At 43.1% G+C, this 24,879-nt stretch overlaps 1 protein-coding gene and 1 long non-coding RNA gene across 2 annotated transcripts; one reads left to right on the top strand and one right to left on the bottom strand.

The window, feature by feature from the left end:
- Positions 1-3,836: 3,836 nt before the first annotated feature.
- LOC143773264 (uncharacterized) lies at positions 3,837-6,710 on the bottom strand. Its single transcript, XR_013215118.1, has 3 exons — positions 6,630-6,710; positions 5,643-5,792; positions 3,837-4,149 (listed from the first exon to the last, which is right to left on the bottom strand). It is a non-coding gene; the product is annotated as an uncharacterized LOC143773264 (long non-coding RNA).
- Positions 6,711-16,346: 9,636 nt separating this feature from the next.
- On the top strand, positions 16,347-24,295 carry LOC143774776 (vomeronasal type-2 receptor 26-like). Its single transcript, XM_077262541.1, has 5 exons — positions 16,347-16,519; positions 16,578-16,875; positions 20,826-21,053; positions 21,240-21,363; positions 23,391-24,295. Exons 1-5 carry the CDS (start codon positions 16,347-16,349, stop codon positions 24,293-24,295), a joined length of 1,728 nt encoding a protein of 575 aa, XP_077118656.1.
- The last annotated feature ends 584 nt before the right edge of the window (positions 24,296-24,879 follow it).

Here is a 24,879-nt window from a genome sequence, read left to right as displayed (position 1 = left end):
ACATACACTCTTAGTTTACCAAAGGCCTTCCTATAATCACATTACAGGGCAAGGTAACTCTTCATTCTCCTACTTTTGAACCTGCAGGACCGCCTGTCCCTATGGCACCAGACCTACTGCCTCTCCTTTCTTTTACAGGACCGCCCCGTTCAGCCAGGGCCTACTGCCTTTCTCTACTATACATAGTATAGACATAACATTCCTTTCAGTTTGAGAACATGGAGCCCACTCTGCCTGGCTCCTATAAGGACTCACTCACTAACCCCTACGGGTCTACTTTCTGTCCTTAGTAACGAACTAACTTTCTATGGGGACGCAGGGTTTACCTTCTATCCTCACCTTCATTATTACTTTCTTACGTTTCTATCCATGCAGAACTCTAGTCTACCTCAACAGGCTTTCTGCATCTTTCCCTTTGAAGAACATTATTCAAGCTTCACATTTCAAACATATTAAACACATATAACTTTTCATGTAAAACGGTTACATTTCTTGCAAAGCATCATCATGACATTACTGTTCCAAGACAGTATCACTTTCAGGTTCAATTCCCACCTCCCCTTTAAGAGGAGATCAAGTCTTTCTGAGGTAGCTCTTCTTCTCAGCCTACCAGTCCATACCAGAGCTCCGGAATGGCATCTTCGCAAAGTGTCTTTAACTAAAACCAGTAGGAAGCACCTTTAAGAAGGTGCAAACTATTTACAGGAAAGTTTGAATCATGCACAGTCCATGATTACTGCAGTTTGTGTAACTTTGTGCAAAACTTCAAGAAAACAACAATAGTGACCCCGGGTCAACAAAGGGGTCACCTTTTTTTTTTTTTTAAAGTTTACCCTGGACGGGTTTAGCAGCAACAGGAACAAAAGAACAAACAGTAACTATTTACATTTTCAGGTTTCCGAGGTTTACTCTTTCTCAGGTGGCTCGGGCTCCTGCCCCCCAGCCACTGTGGTGCCAGTGCCCGTGGTTCGAACGTGAAGATGAACTCGACTGGCCAACTCGGTGGCCGCAACCAGGCGCACCGTTGCGATGGTGACAAGATCGGGTGCTCCTGGGACCAGGTCCGAGGCGGTAAGGGTCGCGGCTCCAGACATACACCGCCGAACATTCCGTGCATACCACCCGAGCGGGTTCTGGTGGCGGCTGTAGGTCACCGAATCCCCCTTTTGCAATGGTTCTCCACTTCGGCCACAGCAGGGAGCCCTCACGTTACAGTGCGCAACAAAAACGTCAGTATCCAATCCCGGCTCGTGTATGAGGCCCCACCCCCTTCTTGCATGGTAGGCCAGCACAGTGCCCCGCCTTGTCACGTCTCTGTCATCCCATGCCGGAGGGGATTGTTGTATTCTCGATGGACCCATCGGCTCGGCCTCTTTCCGGCCTTTCCACTGTAGAATCAAGCACTGTCTATATTGTTCCCACGTAAGCACCGCAAGAGTGGACCCGTTCTCCTGGGATCCATCTGTCCCAACCCAGGGGCTGTCCCACCGAAGAACTACTCCATCTAGACTCACATCCACGGGCTCTCCCACTCTAGTCGACAGCGGTGGCACCATCCTCCCCAGGTCACCAGGGAATAACACCATTAACCCTGCCGAGAAGGGTCGCCCTTTACTGAGATGGAGGTGGGTCGTGGAAGCGGACTCGTGAGGGGGAGCAGGGGCGTCTTCCGTACCTACGCCTGATGTGGTTCCACCGATGTCGATCCGGTCCGCTGACAAGGACGCTGGAGTCGGCTGCTGCTCGGACCGCGGCTCTTCCGATGCGGCCCCCGAACGCTGCTCCGCTCGCTGTGGTTCCTCCTCCTCTAACTCCGAGGTCGGGATTGGTGGACGTAGCCCCGCTGTCAGGTCCGCAGGCTCCTGGTCCGTCTCTGGTGAAGGAGGGCAGGCCGGGATCGCTCCTTCCTTGCTCAGGCACTCGCTGCTCATCATCGCTGCCTGATAGTCGGTGGCAGTGCATGCACCTGGCTCCGCCATTTCTCCGAGGTCGGGCTTCTCCATCACCCGCTTCCCGCTGTTGCAAATCAGGAGGTTGTCTTCTGCTTTGGGGCAGGTCATCTCCTGGCAGCCCGAAGCGCAGAGGGCGGTATCCATTTCTCGCGCCATTCTGGTAGTCTCCTCCCATAGCACGCCCTCCTTCTTCTCCAAAGTAGCAATGGCGGCGGCTTTTGGCGGGAACTTCTATTGGTCAATGGTAGCACACAGTCTCTCAATAAAGCTACAGTTCATGCACAACAAATCACAGTCTCTAGGCACACATGACCTGATTCTTCAGGCTTAAGTAGATCCTGTTCGTGACGCCAAGTTGGAGCGCCCCCACACCGCCGCAGGGCCGAGGGGTACCCGGAGCCGGGCCTCTGGGTCTCAGTCCTGGGGTTGTCACGGTGGCTAGACCCGGTCCGTGGCCCTGTCCGTCAGTGGGGGGACGTCCGGTGAAGTAGGTGCTGTTAACGGTGGTGTAGCGGTGCAGTTGTGGGGTGCAGGTCGCGGTAAATAACGAGGACACCAGGTTGCAGTCTCTTTACCTCTTTACTGGAGATCTCTCGGTCCTCAGTCCGGAATCCGGCCCACCAGGCTGCGCAAGTCCGGCCGGTCCAATGGCACCTCCAGAGTTCTCCTCACAGGTGGAAATCAGTGCCTTCCTTCTTAGCGCTTTGTGTTGTAGTCCTTCCCTGCTGTGCTTACGGAAAGTACCCCACAACTGTTGTGTCTGTTTCTTAAGTTCCCTCACAACTCGATTAACTGATCTTCTGCTAATCTTCCGTCCCTTCCTGATGTTACAGTAAGAACGGCACCCGTTTGTCAGGTAGGCCTGGAGTTCTTCCGGGACCCTAGAGACGCCCCTCTCCCGCAATTGCCCCCCAAGACTTCATAGGTGATATGTGGTAGACAGCCCGCCTGAGACTGACTGTCCTGCCGCTGTTTGGAGTATGGCTTAAAGCTGTATATTATTCCACTCCCTCGGCGTTCCGGCCACCTGTAATGCGCCTCAGCAAGGTGCTGCCTCTTTCAACAAAACCCCTGCTGGTATTCTCCGTCTGCTTGATCTCGTTTCTCACTCAGCACAATCTATCTCGCTTCTAGTCCTTTCTTGGGCACCGCCGCTATGCTTAGCAGGCACGGTCCCGTTACGTTCTTTCCAATGCCAAGCCTCTGCCAGGATCCCACCCCTGGCAGAGACCCTACTGTCTCTTCCTCCACAACACCCTCTCTCACTAGGTGTTGCTTCGTTCGATCCAGTCAGCGTTCTCTACTAACTTCCTGCCTGACCCCCAGTTTACCCACTATGGTGGGGAGTGGCCTAATGAATAGCACCCTTAGCTCCCCCCCGAGGCCCAGCTGTGAAACATATTGGTGTCTGTGATACCTGATTGGAGGAACTCCTTCAGTGCCATCGAACGCACCATGGCTCCCCTTAGTGGCGGAGCCACAGTACTGCAACGACCAGGACTCTGGGGCGCTGCACTCATAGTTAACTAGAACGAAATTTGGATGTTCTCCACTTGCTTGCATCTTTTGTTCCAAAAACATAATTGACTTCCTGTGTCATTGGCTAGTGTCTTAGCTTTAAATAAGACTTTCAACTTTGGCCCTTTAATTTCACCATTATGTTTTTGACGGTCTATAACTAAAGGAAATCCCATTTGATAGCCCAGGTGGTAAGCATGGTCCCGAGACATCTTCTATCCCCATGGTATTAGTTGACTGAGCTGTCACAGAAAAACTATATGTGTATAATTAACGTAATATTTTATCCCTATGGACGGCTTGTCATATAAAAAGACATAACACTACTCAACAGTCAACAGTGAGGGATCAAGAGCGGAAAACACTGTGCTTCTTAACAGAAATCTACTCGAACCCCTCTTAATGCCTTCTTCTATTTTGTGTAATTTATTATTTTTTTCATCATTTTATTTCTTTTTACTCATGGAATCTCAGTAAATTGCTTTCTCCTTCCTATCCCCAGTCTTGGAAAGCAATGCTGGTTCCTTCTCTCTTGAAACCGGTTGTATTTTTCTGTGGTGCCCTTTTCTACCAGAGGTTTACTCGAGATTTGTTGCTCTTAGCTTGTCTTCTGATTCCAGGTGCTGGAGGATTGATGATAGACCAAGGGTGCAAGATTCAGGGGAATAATATATCTGGCCTGTATAGAGATGGAGACATTATCATTGGTGGTATATTCCCTGTCCATGTTTATAGGACCTACCATGAGTTGACCTTCAAAAACCCTCCGCCACCAGTAACCTGTAACACGTGAGTAGAAAATCAATTATATTTTATATATGTTGAAGTCCTAATTCCAGTCATAATCTATAAATGTAGTTATTACCATAAGATATAGAGGGTGCTTAGGTAAGCAGTTGTGCTTAAACATTGGTAATTTCGGGGTCCCAAAAGACCTTGTGTTACATAAGAGGACAAAGTATTAGAAATAGTATATAGTAGATGGGGGCCTACAACATATTTGTTATTGGAATTTAAGAACTTCAAGTTACACCTTAGACTCTTCATGGTCCATGAAACTCAGATATTGGGAGATGTTTGGCAGCGTTAGTGTTCACAACAGACACAACAACAGTTGACACCAATTATTCCAGATGCTTTTGAGTTTCACTTAGGTCAAAAATAGAGCAACATCTATGTAAATTATATCTCCATACATGCTTAATCCATCTAGCCTTGTATCCAAAGTTCTCCCCACAGCCCTATGAGTTAATAAGCATCACACTTGATACCTATTAGTTACATAAAACAGTCCAAAATGTGTTTTCGTCCTTTGGGTCATCCCTTTTTTGGATCCCGAACATTGTGGTTTATTTGAAACAGCCATCTCATTAGAGAATGTTCTCCAAGCCATTAAACTGGGCAAATCTTCCAAGCCTCCAGGACCTGACAGGTTACCTAATCAATATTACCAATAAATTTGCTTCTATTTTAGCCCTGAACTTGTCTCTTTCTTCAAACACTTGTGATCTGGGCTGTTGAAGACCTCTCACTTTAATGTAATACCCAAGCCCGATAAAGAACACTACAACTGAGAAAATTATCGTCACATTTTATTAATTAACATTGAGCTTAAAATCCTTACCAAAATATTGACCACTCTCTTGAATTTTTTTTATATCTAAACATATTCCTACAGATCATGGAGAGTTTATACAATATAGACACACTTAATACAATGTTGGCCGTTATTTTAACATTATCTCCTTTTTGAAGTTGGGATGGGGGTCATGTTAGACAGGTTATGTTATTAAGTATGGATCTTAGGAAAACATCTGACTCTGTCTCATGGTCTTACTTAGAGTGTTTTGACCCCAAGTTTCTAAATATTCTTCAATCTTTTTATGCGGACCTCTTGACTAGGGTCTGAAGTTTAGGATCTGAATCTGATCTGGATGTATCAAGGTATGAGCCAGGGGTGTCCCCATGTCTCCTGATGACGTTCTACTCTTTGTGACTTTCCCCGCTAACCTCTCACCCGAACATCTATAGAATCTTCAATATTTTTAGTCAACTTTCCAGAATTAAAGTAAATGACACCAAATCCAAGGCCTTTAAACATCAATCTCCCCAACAGTCAAACTCATTAATCTTAATTTTGACTTCAAGTGGGCCTCTACATTTTTTCCATACCTGGGGGTCCGCGATCCTCCTTTTATGGATTCAGCTCATAACATTAATTTTCCTCTTCTGATGAAGACGTCCGGTCATAGGCTACATACCAACGTTCTTGGCTGAGTGGGATTCATTCTACTATTTTCAGGAATATCTCAATCTTGGTTCCTGAAAGAGATTTTTCTTCATTGCAGTCTCAACTCCAGTATAACATGTGATGCACAGGGTCTGGCATGAACCCCATTTTATTAGATCAGGTGGGATGCCCACAGAGGCAGACACCCCAATTCACATAACCAAGAAGAAAAAGAGCTGATCCCTACAAAAGATGAAAAATGTACAATAAAAGGATGAAAAAGATGTACAGTAAAAAATACATGAGGCATTGGTCAATATTTTGGCCAAAATACGCAATTTCACAACACACATCAAGGACCCTCATTTTCTTGGGAATCCAAACACTAAAATTCAAAGCAACTCACCAAAGAGGACATAAAATTTAAAAAAAAAATCACATACAAAATATTTACCAAGACACATTATTAACCCCTTCACCCTCGGGGCCATTTTTCATGTTTTCGTTTTTCGCTCCCCTTCTTCCCAGAGCCATAACTTTTATTATTTTTCCGTCCATATGGCTGTCTGAGGGATTGGTTTTTGCGGGACGAGTTGTACTTTTGAACGACATAATTGATTTTACCATATCATTTACCAGAAAATGGGGAAAAATTCAAAGTGCGGTGAAATTGCAAAAAAAGTGCAATTCCACAATTGTTTTGGGGGGTTTATTTACCATGTTCACTAAATGCTAAAACTGACCTGCCATTATGATTCTCCAGGTCATTATGAGTTCACAAATAACAAACAAGTATGGGTATGTGCAGACGATCAGTAAAGGCTGCGGGTTGGACCCGGCGTACTTGCGCAGCATCCAACCCACAGCATCCATCATCTGATCGCTTGTGCTACACAAAGCAGGGCTTCAGCCATAGCAGAGATGCTCACCTGCTATGAGAGCCTGCTTCGAGGTGGCACTCTTAGCAGATCTGAAATGACAACCGTGGGTGGGTCTACTGCAGTCCTCGGGTTGTCTTTCCAACCCATCGGTGATTGACAGTTGCATTTGACATGTTAACAGTTGCAGGTGAGTCGTGATTTCACCCACGGCTGTTAGGGGCACATGAAATCAGCTGCCTTGTGCCGGTGCAGGCTCAGCACCGGAGCCTGCATCAAAGGGGGAAACACGACATATGACGTATATATATGTCAATATAGAAAAACTGACTGAACAGCCATCTAGTCTGAACTGGTGCATAACCAAAAAGTCTTACATAGCAAATAGAAAATGGCTGCACTCAAGTTTATTGTGCTAAAGCAAGGAAATGTGCAATACATGAAATGTGAACAGCATAATGGCTTGTGAAATTTATGAAAAAACACATGAGATTTTTAGCACAAGATTTGGCCAAAAGTTGTGAGCCCATTTTTTCTATATTTACTATGTATTGCTTTTTCTGACTTGAACGCCCCGCCCTTCACCATACTGTGATTTTAATTACATCCAAACACAGTTGGTTCTAACCTCCTCTATAAATGCAGGCTTTACCATTTTATTAGCCATAGGTAAGTGTTCACACTAGGCAGACAGGTTAGTTACCCATTCGATCTGAGATTACCTTGACGTTTGGTGAATGGGCTCACAACTTTTGGCCAAATCTTGTGCTAAAAATCTCATGTGTTTTTTCATAAATTTCACAAGCCATTATGCTGTTCACATTTCATGTATTGCACATTTCCTTGCTTTAGCACAATAAACTTGAGTGCAGCCATTTTCTATTTGCTATGTAAGACTTTTTGGTTATGCACCAGTTCAGACTAGATGGCTGTTCAGTCAGTTTTTCTATATTTACTATGTATTGCTTTTTCTGACTTGAACGCCCTGCCCTTCACCATACTGTGATTTTAATTACATCCAAACACAGTTGGTTCTAACCTCCTCTATAAATACAGGCTTTACCATTTTATTAGCCATAGGTAGGTGTTCACACTAGGCAGACAGGTTAGTTACCCATTCGATCTGAGATTACCTTGACGTTTGGTGAATGGGCTCACAACTTTTGGCCAAATCTTCTGCTAAAAATCTCATGTGTTTTTTCATAAATTTCACAAGCCATTATGCTGTTCACATTTCATGTATTGCACATTTCCTTGCTTTAGCACAATAAACTTGAGTGCAGCCATTTTCTATTTGCTGTATATATATGTCATACATTAGCGGCCAAAACTTTTTTTTTTAAAGTGTGATTGTTGTGATGCCATTTTCCTGGTAAACCGGAAGCAAATTGTTGTCAGATATAAGGATGAAAATTGTGCAAGACACTGTTTTATTCCTTTATGTGTTAGTTTTCAACATTTGCTGGGCCAGATGTTTTGCATATTTTGTCATGGGTAGTGAAATTTTTTTGTGCGTGTGTGTGTTTTTCGGGTAAAACACGGCAATGATAAATTTATCAGCAGATGTCAGGAAGCTTATTATTCTGAGGGTGAAGTCAGGCAAAAACCTAAAAGAGAAAACTATGGAATTCAACTGAAGTGTCATGTATAATATAGAAAGAGAAGGTTATGGAATATCTGACAAACCTACAAGTGGACGACCACAGAAAATGTCCTCCAAAGTTGATCACATTAAAGTCAGTGTCTGTACAGATTTCACACAAAATGAATGAAGACTATGGGGTCAGAGTAAGACGCTAAGAGCAGTAGGGATGAATGTGCGAGTTCCAGTCAAGAAGCCATTCATGCCTGCAAACAACCAGAAGGTCTGACCTGTGTTTGCCAAAGAACATGGCAAATGGAAAGAGACAGATTGGTCTAAGGCAGGGATGGGCAATTCATTTTCTCGAGGGGCCACATAACAAACTGTGACTGTTTTGGAGGGCTAAACCAATAGGCTGAAATTAATTCTACTCAATTTTAATATCGATATATGATAATTATTATATTATTGTTAATTACAGCTGTGCTCAAAAGTTTACATACCCCGGCATAATTTGTGCTTTCTTGGACTTTTTTCAGAAAATAGGAATGATAACACCAAAACCTTTTGTCCACTCATGGTTAGTGGTTGGGTGAAGCCATTTATTGTCAGACTACTGTGTTTTCTCTTTTTAAATCATAATGACAACTCAAAACATCCAAATGACCCTGATCAAAAGTTCACATACATGATTTCTTAATACCGTGTATTGCCCCCTCTAACATCAATGACAGCCCGAAGTCTTTTGTGGTAGTTGTGGATGAGGTTCTTTATTTTCTCAGGTGGTAAAGCTGCCCACTCTTCTTGGTAAAAAGCCTCCAGTTCCTGTAAATTCCTGGGCTGTCTAACATGAACTGTGCGCTTGAGATCTCCCCAGAGTGGCTCAATGATATTGAGGTCAGGAGACTGAGATGGCCACTCCAGAAGCTTCACTTTGTTCTGCTGTAGCCAATGACAGGTCAACTTGGCCTTGTGTTTTGGATCGTTACCATGTTGGAACGTCCAAGTACGTCCTATGCGCAGCTTCCGGGCTGCTGATTGCTAATTTGCCTCCAGTATTTGCTGATAACGTGCTGCATTCATCTTTCCTTCAACTTTGACCAAGTTTCCTGTGCCTTTGTAGCTCACACATCCCCAAAACATCAGCGATCCACCTCCATGCTTTACAGTAAGAATGGTGTTCCTTTCATCATAGGCCTTGTTGACATCTCTCCAAATGTAATGTTTATGGTTGTGGCCAAAAAGTTCAATTTTGGTCTCATCACTCCAAATTGCCTTGTTCTAGAAGTTTTGAGGCTTGTCTCTGTGCTGTTTTGTGTATTGTAGGCGAGATACTTTGTGGCATTTGCGCAGTAATGGCTTTCTTCTGGTAACTCGACCATGCAGCTCATTTTTCTTCAAATGCCTCCTTATTGTGCATCTTGAAACAGCCATACCGCTAGCTGTATTTCAGCTGATGTTATTTGTGGGTTTTTCTTTGCATCCTGAACAATTTTCCCGGCAGTTATGGACGATATTTTTGTTGGTCTACCTGACCGTGGTTTTGTTTTTACAGAGCCCCTGATTTTCCATTTGTTAATCACAGTTGCTGCTGACTGGTATTATCAATTTCTTGGATATCTTTTTGTATCCTTTTCTGCTTTTATACAGTTCAGCTACCTTTTCCCGTAGATCCGTTGACAATTCTTTTGCTTTCCCCAAGACTCACAATCCAGAAACGTCAGTGGCTGGATGAAAGATGTAAGAGTCTGTCTGGATCCCAGAAACTCACTCAGCTTTTATGCACACACTGATTACAATCAAACCGGTGACAGGTGAGGATGTTACCTTTAGTAGCCATTCAAATCTATTTGTGTTAACTTCTCTGCATGTTATCAGGCCAAAATCACCAGGGTATGTGAACTTTTGATCAGGGTCATTTGGATGTTTTGGGTTGTCATTATGATTTAAAAAGAGAAAACACAGTAGTTTGACAATAAATGGCTTCACCCAACCACTAACCATGAGCGGAGAAAAAGTTTTGTTGTTATCATTCATATTATCTGGAAAAAAAGGCCAAGAAAGCAAAAATTCTGCCGCGGTATGTAAACGTTTGAGCACAACTGTATATTCATACTAATTGTATCACTTAATATTGAGCAGAATTAAGTATGCTGACAACTCCCTATATATATCATTTGAACCTGAGTACACCCCAGTCGTATGAACCCCCCACAGCCCCTTATATACTGTAAGAGCCCCCACACAGCCTCCCTATATACAGCATGAGCCCCCACATAGCCTCCTTATAAACAGCATGAGCCCCCACACAGCCTCCCTATTTACAGAATGAGTCCCACACAGCCTCCCCATACACTGCATGAGCCCCACACAGCCTCCCCATATACAGCATGCACCCCACACAGCCTCTCTATATACAGCATGTGCCCCACACAGCCTCCCAATACACAGCATGAGCCACACACAGCCTTCCCATATACTGCATGAGCCCCATACAGCCTCTCCATATACTGCATGAGCCCCATACAGCCTCTCCATATACTGAATGAGCCCCACACAGCCTACCTATATACTGCATGAGTCCCCGATAGCCTCCCCATATACTGCATGAGACCCCCATAGCCTCCCCAGGTGCAGCATGTCACCCCCATAGCCTCCCCTTGTGCTGAATGACACACCCACAGCCTCTGCAGGTGCTTTATGACACCCCCATAGCCTCCCCATGTACAGCATGTCACCCCCATAGCTTCCCCATGTGCAGCATGACACCCCCATAGCCTCTCCATGTGCAGCATGTCACCCCCATAGCCTTCCCATGTGTAGCATGTCACCCCCATTTGCAGCATGTCATCCCCATAGCCTTCCCATGTGCAGCATGTCACCCCCATTTGCAGCATGTCACCCCCATAGCCTTCCCATGTACAGCATGTCACCCCCATGTGCAGCATGACACCCCCATAGCCTCCCCATGTACAGCATGACACTCCCATAGCCTCCCCATGTGCAGCATGTCACCCCATTTGCAGCATGTCACCCCCATAGCCTTCCCATGTGCAGCATGTCACCCCCATGTGCAGCATGACACCCCCATAGCCTTCCCATGCCCTCCCAAACATCCCATACACATGAAAAAAAAGAACCCCACATACTTACCTTGGTCCCATTCCCCGGCGCTCTGCTTCTGTTCCTGTCTCCGGTGCGCTGACTCTCCACAGTACACAGCTTGTGCAATGAGATGATGTAATCCCATCAGCTATTTCACACTCTGATCCGTGGAGGAAGTGGCCGGAGTGGCCAAGCCAATCACCTGATTTACACCCTATAGAGCACCCTTGGGGTGAGTTGGGGCCCGGACCCAGAGCAATATAGATCGTTTACAAATGGAATGGAGCAAGATCCCTCAGGTTGTCTTGAACATCCTAGTGGTATCAATGCCCTGTCGGTGCGGTGCAGTAATTAAAGCAGGAGGTTATGCTACAAAATGCTTATTTATAGCATTGTAACCAATTAATTACTCTCTATGTTGTTATCAATAATTAGTATATGTAAACCTTTTGGCCGTCAGTTTTCTTTAATGAAATGACCATACCTATTACATATTCTAAAGCATTTCGGTTGATATTAAGGTCTTGCAGGATGACAACTTCATGCACTTCATCACCAGGAAAATGGCACCATAACAGCCAGACAGGAGGAATCACACTTTTTTTTTAAAAAAAGCAAAACTTTTGGTCGTTACTGTATGTTTCGAAGGGGTTACTGCTCTGCAGGACTCAGCAGCCCCAAGATAAAGGAAGCATCTCATGAGCAAATATGGATGAAACAACCACTCGCACATTCATGCAGGTGGCGGCTGCACACAGATAAGGCTTGTATAGGGCGCCATCCACACTAGGAAGGTTGTGAGTGGTTGATTCATCCATATTTTGCACCTGTGCGGCCTCCGCATTTATTCTGAGGCTGCTACATCTTGCAGTGCATTAATATTCTGTTGGTTTTTTAAGCACTAGCTGCCTTTTGGGATTCAATGGATTATTACAACGTTGCCCCTGATTTTAATTTTTGAACTGCTTCTCCGGTCTGGCCCTTCTTCCCGGTCTGCTGTATTGTCATCACCAGTATCCCATTCCCTGGTACTCCAAATTGTATTCCCTCAGCTCTTCCCATAATCCAGGTTTTCAACCTGCTCAAGAGACGGAGAATTCACAGGATTCACATGGATAGAAGTAACTAGTAGTAGTTTAACCAAACACGTATCTAGGTCGAACGGACCTCTTCCTCAGGAAAACCACAATACAGATCTACTTCCAATTGTTTTCAGTTTCAACAAATCTGTCATTCTTTGACCTCAATCAAAAGAAAGTTTGGTGATCTAAATGCTAAATCTATATTTGAGCACATAAAGTATCTCTTAATAACACTGGTGGACCCAGAAATGCAGTGGGTGAACACGTCATCAATTTTCTAAGTAAATCTATTTCTAAAGGTGCTATTGTCATGAAATTCTTACCAGATGTTGGTAACAACTCATCCACTCTACATAGGCAACGAAATCAAACTATAAATGTCGATAAATTATGTATAATAATGAGCAATGACACAGGGAAAATGTATTGAATGCATGAAGAAAGAGAAATGCAAAAAGCCATGGAAAGTCCTGACACCAGCTGACATCTAGCAGTAATTAGAAAGCAATCTTGTCACTTACTGACAAATAATATCAGTTGGTTCAACTGATGGCCTATAAAAAGATGTCTCATTACCAAGGTGCTACACAAGAAACATCTCACGATGGGTAAAACCAGTGAGCTGTCTCAAGACCTTCACAGCCTTATTGTTGCATAATATATTGATGGTATTGGTTACAGAGAATTTTCTAAACTACTGAAGGTTCCACGGAGCACTGTTGGGGCCATAATCCGTAAGAGGAAGGAAGATTATTTCACCATAAATTAGCTGTCATGAATCACAGGGGGATATTTTTGATTATCCCACTGCTCTTACCAATATGTCATGAACTGGGGGTGTTTGGTTGCCCCCGTTCTTTCTTCAGGGATTTATTTATATCCCACTTCCCAGTTCCAGTTTGGAACTTGCAGCTCTCTGGCATCCCCCTTACCCTCAGGTCAGCCAGGGAACTGCAACAAGGATAATTAGTTGCCAGAAAGGCTTCTTGATCGCGTACTGGCTATTGGGCATGCTGCCGTGAGGGTGATATAATTATTCCCAGCCGCAGCTGAGCAATACACTTATAAACCCCATTCCGTCACTGCCAGCGTTACCCAACAAGCTCAGTACGATCTGCTGCCTCCAGCTCCTATTCCTATAATTAATAGCGGGTCAGGAGCCAACCCAAATTGGTAGCGTAATTTACTTAGGGTACGTTTTAGAGCAAGGAAAACAAAGATAGTAAATATTATAACTTTTACTCCAAAAATGATTAGGCAGTGTTTATAAAAGTATATAAAAAGATATAACCAAAATGAGACAATCATGTATGTACAGTCAATTACAAAATAAAAGGGATTAAAAGAAGAAAAGAAACTTACAGGTCTCTCATATCATGGCTGACCATGCGGTGTGGGGGGGTGACATCAAAATGCATCACAGAGAGTCTCTTAGCTGGCTCCCTGAACAAAGACTACTGCAAAATAAGGTCCCACTATCTTATACCCCCTGGTCGTGACATCACTGATTGGGCTGCACCATGGACTCCACTCCCCTTTCCAAAGAGACTCAGAACTTTATTAAAACTTATAACCATCATAGCGTAAGCTGGGAACCTCGTAGAGTGACAACGAAACTATTACATGTCTTCTCACAAGGTTAGCTTTCATTTAAGTCTACACATGGGGTAGCTGTGTGACCGGGTTAAGTAGTGATCGGTTTCTCCATTTCTGCTAGGTGCTGAGCTTAGAAAAAACTTTGCACCTCCCAAATATGTAACTTTCACCCCTATATTACTACTTGGGGTCGAGTTATTTCATCTAGAATAACCCTCATACACAACAGAACACACATGGCTGGAAACAAAGAACTGGCTTTCTGCTAATTACCACATTCATGAGGTAGGGGGGAAGAGTGGTATAGAATTACACAGACAAAGAGAGAAGGAGAGATTTCTAGGCAGTGAGAAGAGGGAGGGGGGAGGGGGTCAAAAAGCCCACAGCGTGTGTCTGTACACAGACCTATTGGATGTAGCAGAGCTCAGTGTGAGTCATAATAGAGAATCAAATTCATCATATTCACGACACTAGCCACTACAAGGTGCACCCCGCAAGTTTTCAGACTAAGGAGTGAAAAGAATTATCAGAAGAGTTGTCCAAAAGCCAAGGAATGCCTGTGGAGAGTAACAGAAAGATCTGCAATCTGCAGATACAACTGTTTCAAAGAGAACTATAAGTAATGCATTCAACCTCCATGTCCTGTATGCACTTTCATCACAACACCTCCATGTCCTGTATGCATGCTCATCACAACACCTCCATGTCCTGTATGCACACTCATCACAACACCTCCATGTCCTGTATGCATGCTCATCACAACACATCCATGTCCTGTATGCACTCTCATCACAACACCTCCATGTCCTGTATGCACGCTCATCACAACACCTCCATGTCCTGTATGCATGCTCATCACAACACCTTCATGTTCTGTATGCACACTCACCACAACAACTCCATGGCCTATATGCACACTCATGACGAAAGACTCCATTTCTGAACAAAATGTTCAAACACGTTTAAAGTTTGCTCAACAACATTTAGTCAGATGAGACCAAGATTGAACTCTTTGGACGCCATAATACATGCCACGTTTAGAGGCCAAAAGGCACTGCATATTACCCCGAAAACACAATAACAGTGAAGTTTGGAGCTGGGAACATCATGGGGTGGGGATGTTTTTCAGCATACAGCACTGGCAAACTTTATGTAATTGAAGGAAGGCTGAATGGATAAATGATGTACCAAGACATTCTTAATAAAAATCTGTTGCCATCTACCATGATGCTGAAGATGAAACGAGGTTGGAAATTTTAGCAAGACAAAGATCCCAAACACACAGCCTAGGAAACTCTCAATTGGATTCAGGGAAAGAAAACAAAACTGATATGATGGCCGAGCCGATCACCAACCTGAATGCAAGAGAAAATGTATGGAAGGAGCTAAAGATCAGAGTTCATAGAAGGAACCCACGAGATCTTCAGGATGTGGAAGAATGGGCCAAATCACACCCAAGCAATGCCTGCGACTAGTTTTTCCATACAGAGGCGTCTTGAAGCTGTTTTCACCAAAAATGGATTTTGTACAAAGAAATACATTTCAGTAACCTGTTCAATACTTTTCCTTTTGTCATTTCTCATTATCACACATAACTTAATTTATGAACATCTATGGTTGGATTTATTTAGCTGTGAGAACTTGTTACCAACATCGGGGGAGAATTTCATGTCAATAGCACCTTTAGAAATGTATTTACTTAGAAAATTGGTGACGTGTTCAATACTTATTTCACCGGCTGTATATCTACCCTGTATAAGGCTAGTTTCACACTAGCGTTTACCTGATCTGCAGCAGGCTGCGGACTTCCTCCGTGAAGCCCCGCCCTCGGCCGCACCTCTGCCGCTAGCTCCGCCTACTTCTGCATGCGGCCCGCATGCGACCTCCGAACCTATCTTTAACATTAGGTACGCAGGTCGTGCCGCTGTATGCGGATGCTGCTGCATGCGTCGTTTTGACGATGCGGAAAAAAAAATGCTACAGGCTGCGTCCTACGCTGGTCGCCGCATCATCAAAACGACGCATGCGGCAGCATCCGCATACAGCGGCACGATCTGCCTACCTAATGTTAAAGATAGGTACGGAGGTCGCATGCAGAAGTAGGCGGAGCTAGCGGCGGAGGTGCAGCCGAGGGCGGGGCTTCACGGAGGAAGTCCGCAGCCTGCCGCAGATCAGGTAAACGCTAGTGTGAAACTAGCCTAAATCATTTGTTTCTTTTTCAAATAAACTGTCCTATTAGCTCCCTTGGGAGGAGGATCCTGTGTTGCATCCTCATCATATTTTGATCACCTATCCAAAGGATGGACCATCAATATAAAAGTCTCATACAACCGCTTTAATAATAAATGTAAGTTTTACTTGTAATACCACACATGTCCACATGGAGTGCTGTGAATAAGAAGCATGTCTGTGAGAAGCATCAAGCACAAGTCCTGTATCATCGGACACATGTACAAATCTCAAAATATTCCCCCTGTGGTTCATGGAGTAATAGCCATTATTTCTGTATCCTACAATACCAAAACTTATACTCTAATTTGTGAATATGGCTTCACATTCTCTATTAATAAGTCTAAGTTGGCCTGAGGTCCGTGTCTGGTTTTATCAGTATATCTTACATTTGTTTCCCTGCAGGTTTGTGCCCCTTACTTTTCAATGGCTCCAGTCCCTGCTCTTGGCTGTCACAGAGATCAATAAATCTGACCATCTTCTTCCCAATGTGACCTTGGGGGTCCACCTCTTTGACTCTTGTGCATCACCAGGAAGAGCTTTGGAAGGGGCTAGTTGGCTTCTCACCGGAAGTGGTCACAGTTCTACACCCAACTTTCGATGTCAAAGCAAAAGCACACCACTTGGAGGAGTGATTGGGGACTCCAGCTCTGCCAGCTCGTTAGTATTGGCCAGACTTCTAGGACTCTACAGTTACCCACAGGTAAATGTTGGATACCATTTTTGACAATAGAACAAGGATTGATCGGAGCTAGCAGTCAGGTTCCTCACTCATGTGCACCCTGGCCTTAGATTGTTTAACTCAATGGCATGTGTGGGTACAAGCCTATGAAAACGCCAGCTTAAGCAGAGGCAGGACATTTTTTTCCCTGCTCCTGGGGGCCTTTTGACTTTTGCCCTATTTTGTAGCACTCAGCCTATCAATAAAAAGAAAAAAGTTCTGCACACAGATGGTTGTCTCAGATGGTTGACATGTATGTCTAAGGGATAGTTAGATGTTGACTTACAGGGTGGTCACCTACAGGTCTGACCAGAGAGATAGTTTCCTTCCTTCCGATAGAGAGCTATTTTGCATATTTTTTCCAAGCTAAAGACTTCATACCTGCTTAGTCTCTACAAACAAAGAATCAGTACCTTCTAAGATTGCAGAATGCCTTCAAGATTGAGCCATCTTTACCCTTATGACAAACATTTTATGATGTGCTCTTGACTGTAGCAGAACACCTATGGAACCAGGTCATCAAGTCTAGAAAAAAATACTTGACCCATCAGTTTCATTACCGATGAAGATAAGACTCCGGGCCTAGAATATTAAGTCGCTCATATGTTTTGAGTGTTCAGTGATGTCAAAGATTAGGTATTCAAGACGTTGCCTGGGAATTTCCAAAAGTTTCCCAACAGCAGGAATTTTATTGTTAAAAAAAAATATTTTTTCTAGTCCTGCAGCATTGCCAGTACCTACATCAGTCACGTGACTTTAGCAGCCTATGGCAGGCCTTAGTAGTCACATGCCTTACGAGCAAATGTCGCCACTGAGGACATTGATTGGCTGCAGTGGTTACATAACCAATGTAAATTATGTCTGAAGGGAGAATTATTTTTTCTTAACAATCTCTGCTGCTTTGCAACTTTTTTAAAAATCCCAGACAAATCCCTTAGGGTAGGTTCACAAATTTTGATGTACAGGAAAGGGTTGGGTACAAGTTAGAGCCCATGTGGCCATGTGAAATGTCAATAATATTTTGTGGTACTGTCTCCATTTTCTTACAGATAAGTTATTTTTCTACAAGCTTTGTCTTAAGTGATAAGACACAATTCCCTTCCTTCTTCAGGACTGTCCCTAGCGATACCTTTCAGTCAAATGGACTTGCACGGCTTGTAGCCTTTTTCGGCTGGACTTGGGTAGGATTAATGGCCGAGGACACTGATTATGGACTCGAGGGAATAAGGGCCACCAAGAAAGAGATTCTCAGGTCTGGGGCCTGTGTTGCCTTCACAGAATACATTGTGACTAGCAGACTTGACCGAAATGCTCCACACCTTTCGAAAGTCATTGAAGAGTCGAATGCTACTGCTGTTGTTGTATTCTCTAGTGGGTCCAACCTTCTACCAGTAGTGGGGGAATTTCTGAGACGTAACATTACTGGGAAGATTTGGATTGCTAGTGAATCATGGTCAACATCAGGACTGGTCTCAATAGAGAAGTATTGGGCAATACTTCAGGGAGCTATAGGATTTGCGTTACACAGTGGACGGATTACTGGATTCAAAGAGTTCCTCAGTGCGTCTAATCCATTGAAGACCCCAGATGACATCTATTTAATGGAATTTTGGGAAGTAAATTTTAGCTGCAAATGGGAAAAAGCAGGAGCTGTTTTGCCAAATGGCACCAAAAGATGCACAGGTCAAGAATCCCTTGAAAACACATTCAATAGCCTCAATATGCTGAGGGTCACTTATAGTGTCTACATTGCTGTATATTCTTTGGCATGGGCATTGGATGGTATCATCATTCGTAGACGAAAAGATTGCTTAGCTACACAGAAAAAATGCATGGAGCCCTTAACGTATCCTTGGGAGGTAATTTCAGATCTTAATACATTTTTGATGGTGGTGGGAGTTTTCATGCTAACATGACTTTTACATACTGTAGGTTAGAGAGAGTCTCATTCATATCAAAAATCCAAATGGAGCCCCTACCATAGCATGAGGAACAATAGCACAACACACCAGTGCCCTCTCAATTCTCAAGTATCCTATGGCTTCTGATGAGATTTTCCTTACTTTGGAAGTTGCAATTTCTATTGACGGAAGAATGCCATATCTAGGAAGGAGTCTTGGATCAACAATCCCCCTTACTCAACCCTGGTCTCTCCTCTTTTATGAGTCACATCTACTCTATGCCTATTCTCAGCCAATCCATGCCCAATCCTAGTTCCTCAACACCATTCTCCATTCCCTTTCCTCCTCTCGAGACAGAAAACCAGAAGAAACCTTCCATAATCACCTATTTCTTGAAGGGTCAGGTGGCAACAGTTAGATCGCAACTCGTCCAGTTACCCCGGTGGTCTACCCTTTTACTCTGAGCCTCTTGGATGTTCTAGGACAGTATGCAAGTATCATAACTGTACAATGACCCTTATAAACTCTTGAGGATGCCACTGTATGGCAAAACAAATCAGTGGGTATGGCTCCAATTATTAGCTTTTAGCTCCTTTGCCTCAATGAGGTCAGAACACGTGAACACACATTTATAGCATTAGGCCAGTTTCAGTATTTGATTTTAAGAAGTTTAATCCCCAACAATACGGGGACAAACAACGAAAACATCCATACTTAATAAAATATTACATTTTTATTTAAGTCATAAATACATTAACAAAGCAGAAAAAAGCAGAAATGCCTTGTAGGGGACGCGAGGTGTGATAGTGATAAAAGTATTAATATTAGATGCTACTTATAGTTTGCATGTTTTTAAATATTTGGAAAAAACACTAATAAAACATATAAAAGGCACACTGAAAAAGGTAAATAGGTAAATTATATAGGTAAAAAATATAGTAGCAAAATGCACTTTATAATAGGTATATAAAGCCCCTGGAAGAAGCTGGCAGCAAAACGCGCGTCGGGGTGAGGGAACGCCGAAGTGAACAGTCCACAAGATCCATCTGGCCAATGTCAGAGGTGATAATAAATAATTCCAGCACTCTATGCTCTTTATGGGAAGGTCTAAATTAGCACTTGCTAAGAAATATACTTTCACTACTTTTTGGGCTTTAATAAAATGTACTTTTGTCCTTAACATGCTTATCGTGGCATACTACTAATCTTCATTTATCCATCCATATTTAGTTTCACTAAATGGATCTCTTCGTTGTTTGCCCCCATATTGTTGGGGATTAAACTTGTTCAAAGAGAATCATTTTGAAGTGCCATACACTTATTTTACATCAGTATTTGTAAGCCAAAACCAGGAGTGCGTGATAAATACAGAAGTGGTGCAGATGTTTCTATTATACTTTTCCTCTGATTGGTCCACTTCTAGTTTTGGCTTCCAAATACTGATGTAAAATACTGACCAAATACTGAAGGTGTGAACGCGGCTTTATGGTGAGCCTGTTCCCTCTAACTACTCAGATGCTATGCCCAGAATTTCACACAGCATTTAGGGGCTAAACAGTTACCTCTGATCTCAACCTTTGCCAAAGAATGACCATTGCCAAACAAACTGCCTCTTCCCCCAAACCGGCACAAGCGCATTGCTGCAAAATCAACATCATCGAGACCAATTCTTATAGTCTCATACACTGCACAATGGAAAGGTGTAAGGCGAAAGAAGGATTGGGCAGGTTGGACTTTACCATGCCGATACTTTCTTGTGGCATGTGATAAGCTGCCAATAGAGGTGTCTTGAACCCAAATATTCCCCTCTTGCCATTGAATACAACTAGCCAAGCCGGGTTCTTCCACTCGGAGAGAATGTGAAGACTGCAGACGATCACAGGCGGCAGTTTTAATGTCGCCTCCACATATTGACCCCTGGGAATGCATGTAGACTATTAAGTAGTGTCCTGGAGTGGACTATGCATTGATATTTTCTCTTTGAGCCAAGGGATATACGATGTAAGAAATGTTCTGGATGTTTCTCTTTAGATCCTACATTCTTTGAGATCCGTTTATTTCACCACTTCTGATGACCAAGAGATTCACTTTGATTCCAACGGAGACTTTCCAGCAGTGTACGATATTGTGAACTGGCAAATTGGACCCCGGGGAGATGTTCAGCAGGTGAAAGTGGGCAGTTATGATGGCAACCCAAAACAAGGGAACAAAGTTGTGGTCAACACCAGCGCCATCCTGTGGACCAGAAGGCAAAATCAGGTATTGGTGATATTAAAATTAAGATAACTCGAGCAACATTTCTGTAATTTTCCTGATACTTTGCTTTACACACTTCACCCTGACATTGAGTTCATCTATGGAGTCAACGTGTGAATCAATTGTGTACAATAAGGTATTATTTGCTATATTCACACTATCTCTTTTGCTGGTTTTCTGCTTTTTCAGATCCCAGTCTCTATCTGCAGTCACAGCTGTCCCCAGGGTTTCCGAAAAGTCACAATCCCTGGAAAGCCCGTGTGCTGCTTCCAGTGTGTCCAGTGTCCTCCAGGAGATATCACCAATCAGACAGGTACCTAGCAGGACCACTGACAATTAAAATGAAAGGGAATCTGCCATCTAGTCCAAGAGCAGCATCATGTAGCGCCTGAGACCCTGATACTAGTGATGTGTCACTTATTGGGCTGCTTATTGTAGTTTTGACACAATCACTATTTAATCATCAGCAGAATATCACCAGAGGACTAGTAAACCTGTGCCAAGTAGTCCTCTATATTCATGAGCTCTGCATAACCCCGCCCCTACCTCTGATTGGCACAGTGGACACAGAAAGCTGCCAATCAGTGGAGTGGGCGGGGTTAAACAGAGCTCAGCATTTAGAGAACTGCTAGGTCTGCAGCAGATATAACAGGGATTTTATCAAAACTGAGGCAAACAGCCAAGAAAGTGACACATCACTGGAATCAGGGTTTCTACCTCAGAAAGATAGAGAATCTGTCACCAGGTTTTGCTACCCTAAGTTATCATAATGAATTCATGAAAATTAATTTTGATTTCCAATCTTGTCTTCCACTTGTGGGAGCCTTAACCCCAACTCGAATATTCAGATATCACTTCAGCCTCCTGTAGATATTCAAAGGTATTAGAAAAACAAAGGCGCCATTTTTCCTCTCCTAGATTTGTGTTTGGTCAATAAAGCTTAGCTGTAACAAATTAAATAGGGCTGACCTTCAATATCGTACACAACCGGTAGAAAGTCATTCCAGGTTTTTTGGATAAAGCAGCCATGTTTTTAAAACCTTGTACCAGCCCTTTCCAAAAGTCTATTAAAGCCCAAAAGATTGAGGCCTTGATTCATTAACGCTGACGTTTAACTCACCGGTCTTGACGACGGGCGTTCGAGAGTAAGCAGCGCCAAATTTATTAGGAGGTACAAGCCATCTTATCGGTGGCATTGGCCTCCATGCGCCTTTCCAGAAATGTTACTCTAGTTAAGGGACACGAGTAACATTTCTGGCATAAAAAAACAATGGCACTTTTGAAAAATTTGAAGGAAAGGTGTAGTCACAACCCGTCCCACACCGGATCATCCCCAGCTACGGACAATTAGGAAAAGCTGCCGGAAACTGGAGTGAAAGGGGCAAGAGTCGCTAAATTTCTGCACCAAAATGTTGTAGCTTTTCTAAGCGTTTTACACCAGTTTTCTGGCGTAAACACTCTGATGATTTGTGGCCTGAAATTTTAACAATATACTGCAATTATGCAGTACTAAAAAAATAAAGTGAAAAATAAAAAAAGGTTTTAAAATATTAAAAAAGAAAAATTATATATAATCCAAATCACCCAGTTTTTCCCCGTCCGATGAAGACGAACAAAAATAGACTTAAGAATAAATGTAGTATCACTGCATCCAAAAAAGAGGAATCTACCAAGAAATAAGATTATTTGTCCCAAAAGGCAAAGAAAAAAAATCAAAACAGCAAATCTGACACTTCACCTCCTCCCCAAAAAATGCAATAAGAAGCAATGTTGCCAAGAAAAGGTCCATCTCAGCATGCAAAAAAATAAGCCTTGAGATAGATTCATCAACCGAAAAATAAAAATAAGTAATGGCTCTCAGAAACTGGCAACAAAAAAAAAATGAAAGTAAAAATCTTCAAATTTAGTATCCTTGTCTAAGACATTTCTCGGGACCTTGGTGCTTTGTCTCTCAGGAAGGAGGTGGCCATACTTGTGCAGCTCTCTAGTCATCTCTATGAAATCTATGAGAATTGCGTGCATGCTTGAGTAGTGTGCCGTGGCCCCTCTCTTCATTGATGAGGGTCCTAAGGGTGAGATATGAATCTGCAAATCCTCTTGATATGGAATAAATGTCCCAGGTGGCAGATAGCATCATGCATCAGCACCTCCATTAAAGAGCCAATAAATGTCCCGAGCAAGGGATCAGGATAAGTTAGTCCAACGTCTGTCCGCAAATATACAGGACTCCTCCTGTAAAAGGGCTTCAAAGAACCATTTCGTGACGGAGCCCTCACATTATTTTGGATGGATTTCCAAAAGATGTTCCAAGTCATCTTGAATATGTCTCCTCTATCCTAGATTCCATTGACTGTTTCCAATGTCCATGGGACCAATGGCCGAATGTTCTACAGAATCAATGCATCCCGAAGGCTTTAGAGTTTCTTTCATTTGAAGAACCATTAGGAGCAACTTTGGTGGCAACAAGTATTACTTCCTCTACAATCCCAGTGGCTTTGTTGGGTCTTTTTATCTATTGCAAGACCACTCCCATTGTCAGAGCCAATAACTACTCCATAAGTTGTCTTCTCCTGTTGTCCATTACTCTTTGTTTTTTGTGCTCATTAACATTTATTGGTTATCCACAACCTGGGAAATGTCTTCTCCGGCAGGTGGCATTTGGTATGGTCTTTTCTCTATGTATCTCCTGTATCTTGGCTAAAACCATCACAGTTGTTATAGCCTTCAAAGCCACAAAGCCAGACAGTGGCTTAAGAAAATGGACTGGTACAAAAACATCCTACTTTGTCATAGGGCTTGGAGTTATCATTCAACTTTGTATTTGTGTAATGTGGTTATCCCTTTCCCCACCATTTCCAGACCATGATATCATTAGCCATCCTGGAATAATCAACGTGAATTGTAATGAGGGATCTACCACTGCTTTTTGGTGCATGATCGGATATTTGGGTCTTCTGGCTACCATCAGCTTCGTCCTTGCCTTCCTAGCACGAAGACTTCCCGATAGCTTCAACGAGGCCAAATTCATTACCTTCAGCCTGCTGGCCTTCCTAAGTGTCTGGGTGTCCTTTATTCCAGCCTACCTGAGTGCTCAAGGAAAGTATACCTCAGCCATGGAGGTTTTTGCTATTCTGTCATCTAGTTGGGCATTGGTTATATGTATCTTCATGCCCAAGTGCTTTATTATTCTGTTTCGACCGGAGCAGAACACAAAAGACAATCTGATGGGGAAAGTTAAAAAATAAGAAAGTAATAAAAAAAGTAAAGGAGTCGTATAGGTATCACCATTATGAATGTACAATAAAGTTTGCTAACCACATAAAACTACAGGGTCCTTAATACTTGTCTCTTCAACAATATTTGGAGGCTCGGATATTTGTGTCATGTGATGCCTGATACAACATAAGCTCCATAAGATCACACTATTTTTTAAGTATCTCTTCAAAGATGCCAATGATCAGGTCTCTCGACCATCACTCCACCGACTAATGGCTTCTGTACATTAGCAGATTGCAGATCTTCTAGTCATTTTTGACTATGAAGGACACATAAGAAATTTAATCTACAGTAAACTGTGGCTAAGAATAAAGATTTCCATACACATTAGATGAAAGTCAAAAGCCAGACATTGAAAGTCATCTATTTTGGGGATCAGCCATCTTCCTAATGTCTTTGTCAGGGAAGAAATAATTAAACATGTTGGATTTCAATATGCTTGATCTTTTGTTCCTGAGGAAGACAAGTTATAACCAGATGAGTCTGGCGGTGGTTTTTTCTCCTCTCCATATTGAGAACACATAAGCACTTGTCTTGGCATGGAATCGGGAGG

The sequence above is a fragment of the Ranitomeya variabilis genome, chromosome 5 (assembly GCF_051348905.1).
Source record: "Ranitomeya variabilis isolate aRanVar5 chromosome 5, aRanVar5.hap1, whole genome shotgun sequence".
NCBI classification, from domain to species: domain Eukaryota; kingdom Metazoa; phylum Chordata; class Amphibia; order Anura; family Dendrobatidae; genus Ranitomeya; species Ranitomeya variabilis.
This window is presented reverse-complemented; position numbering and strand designations above follow the sequence as displayed.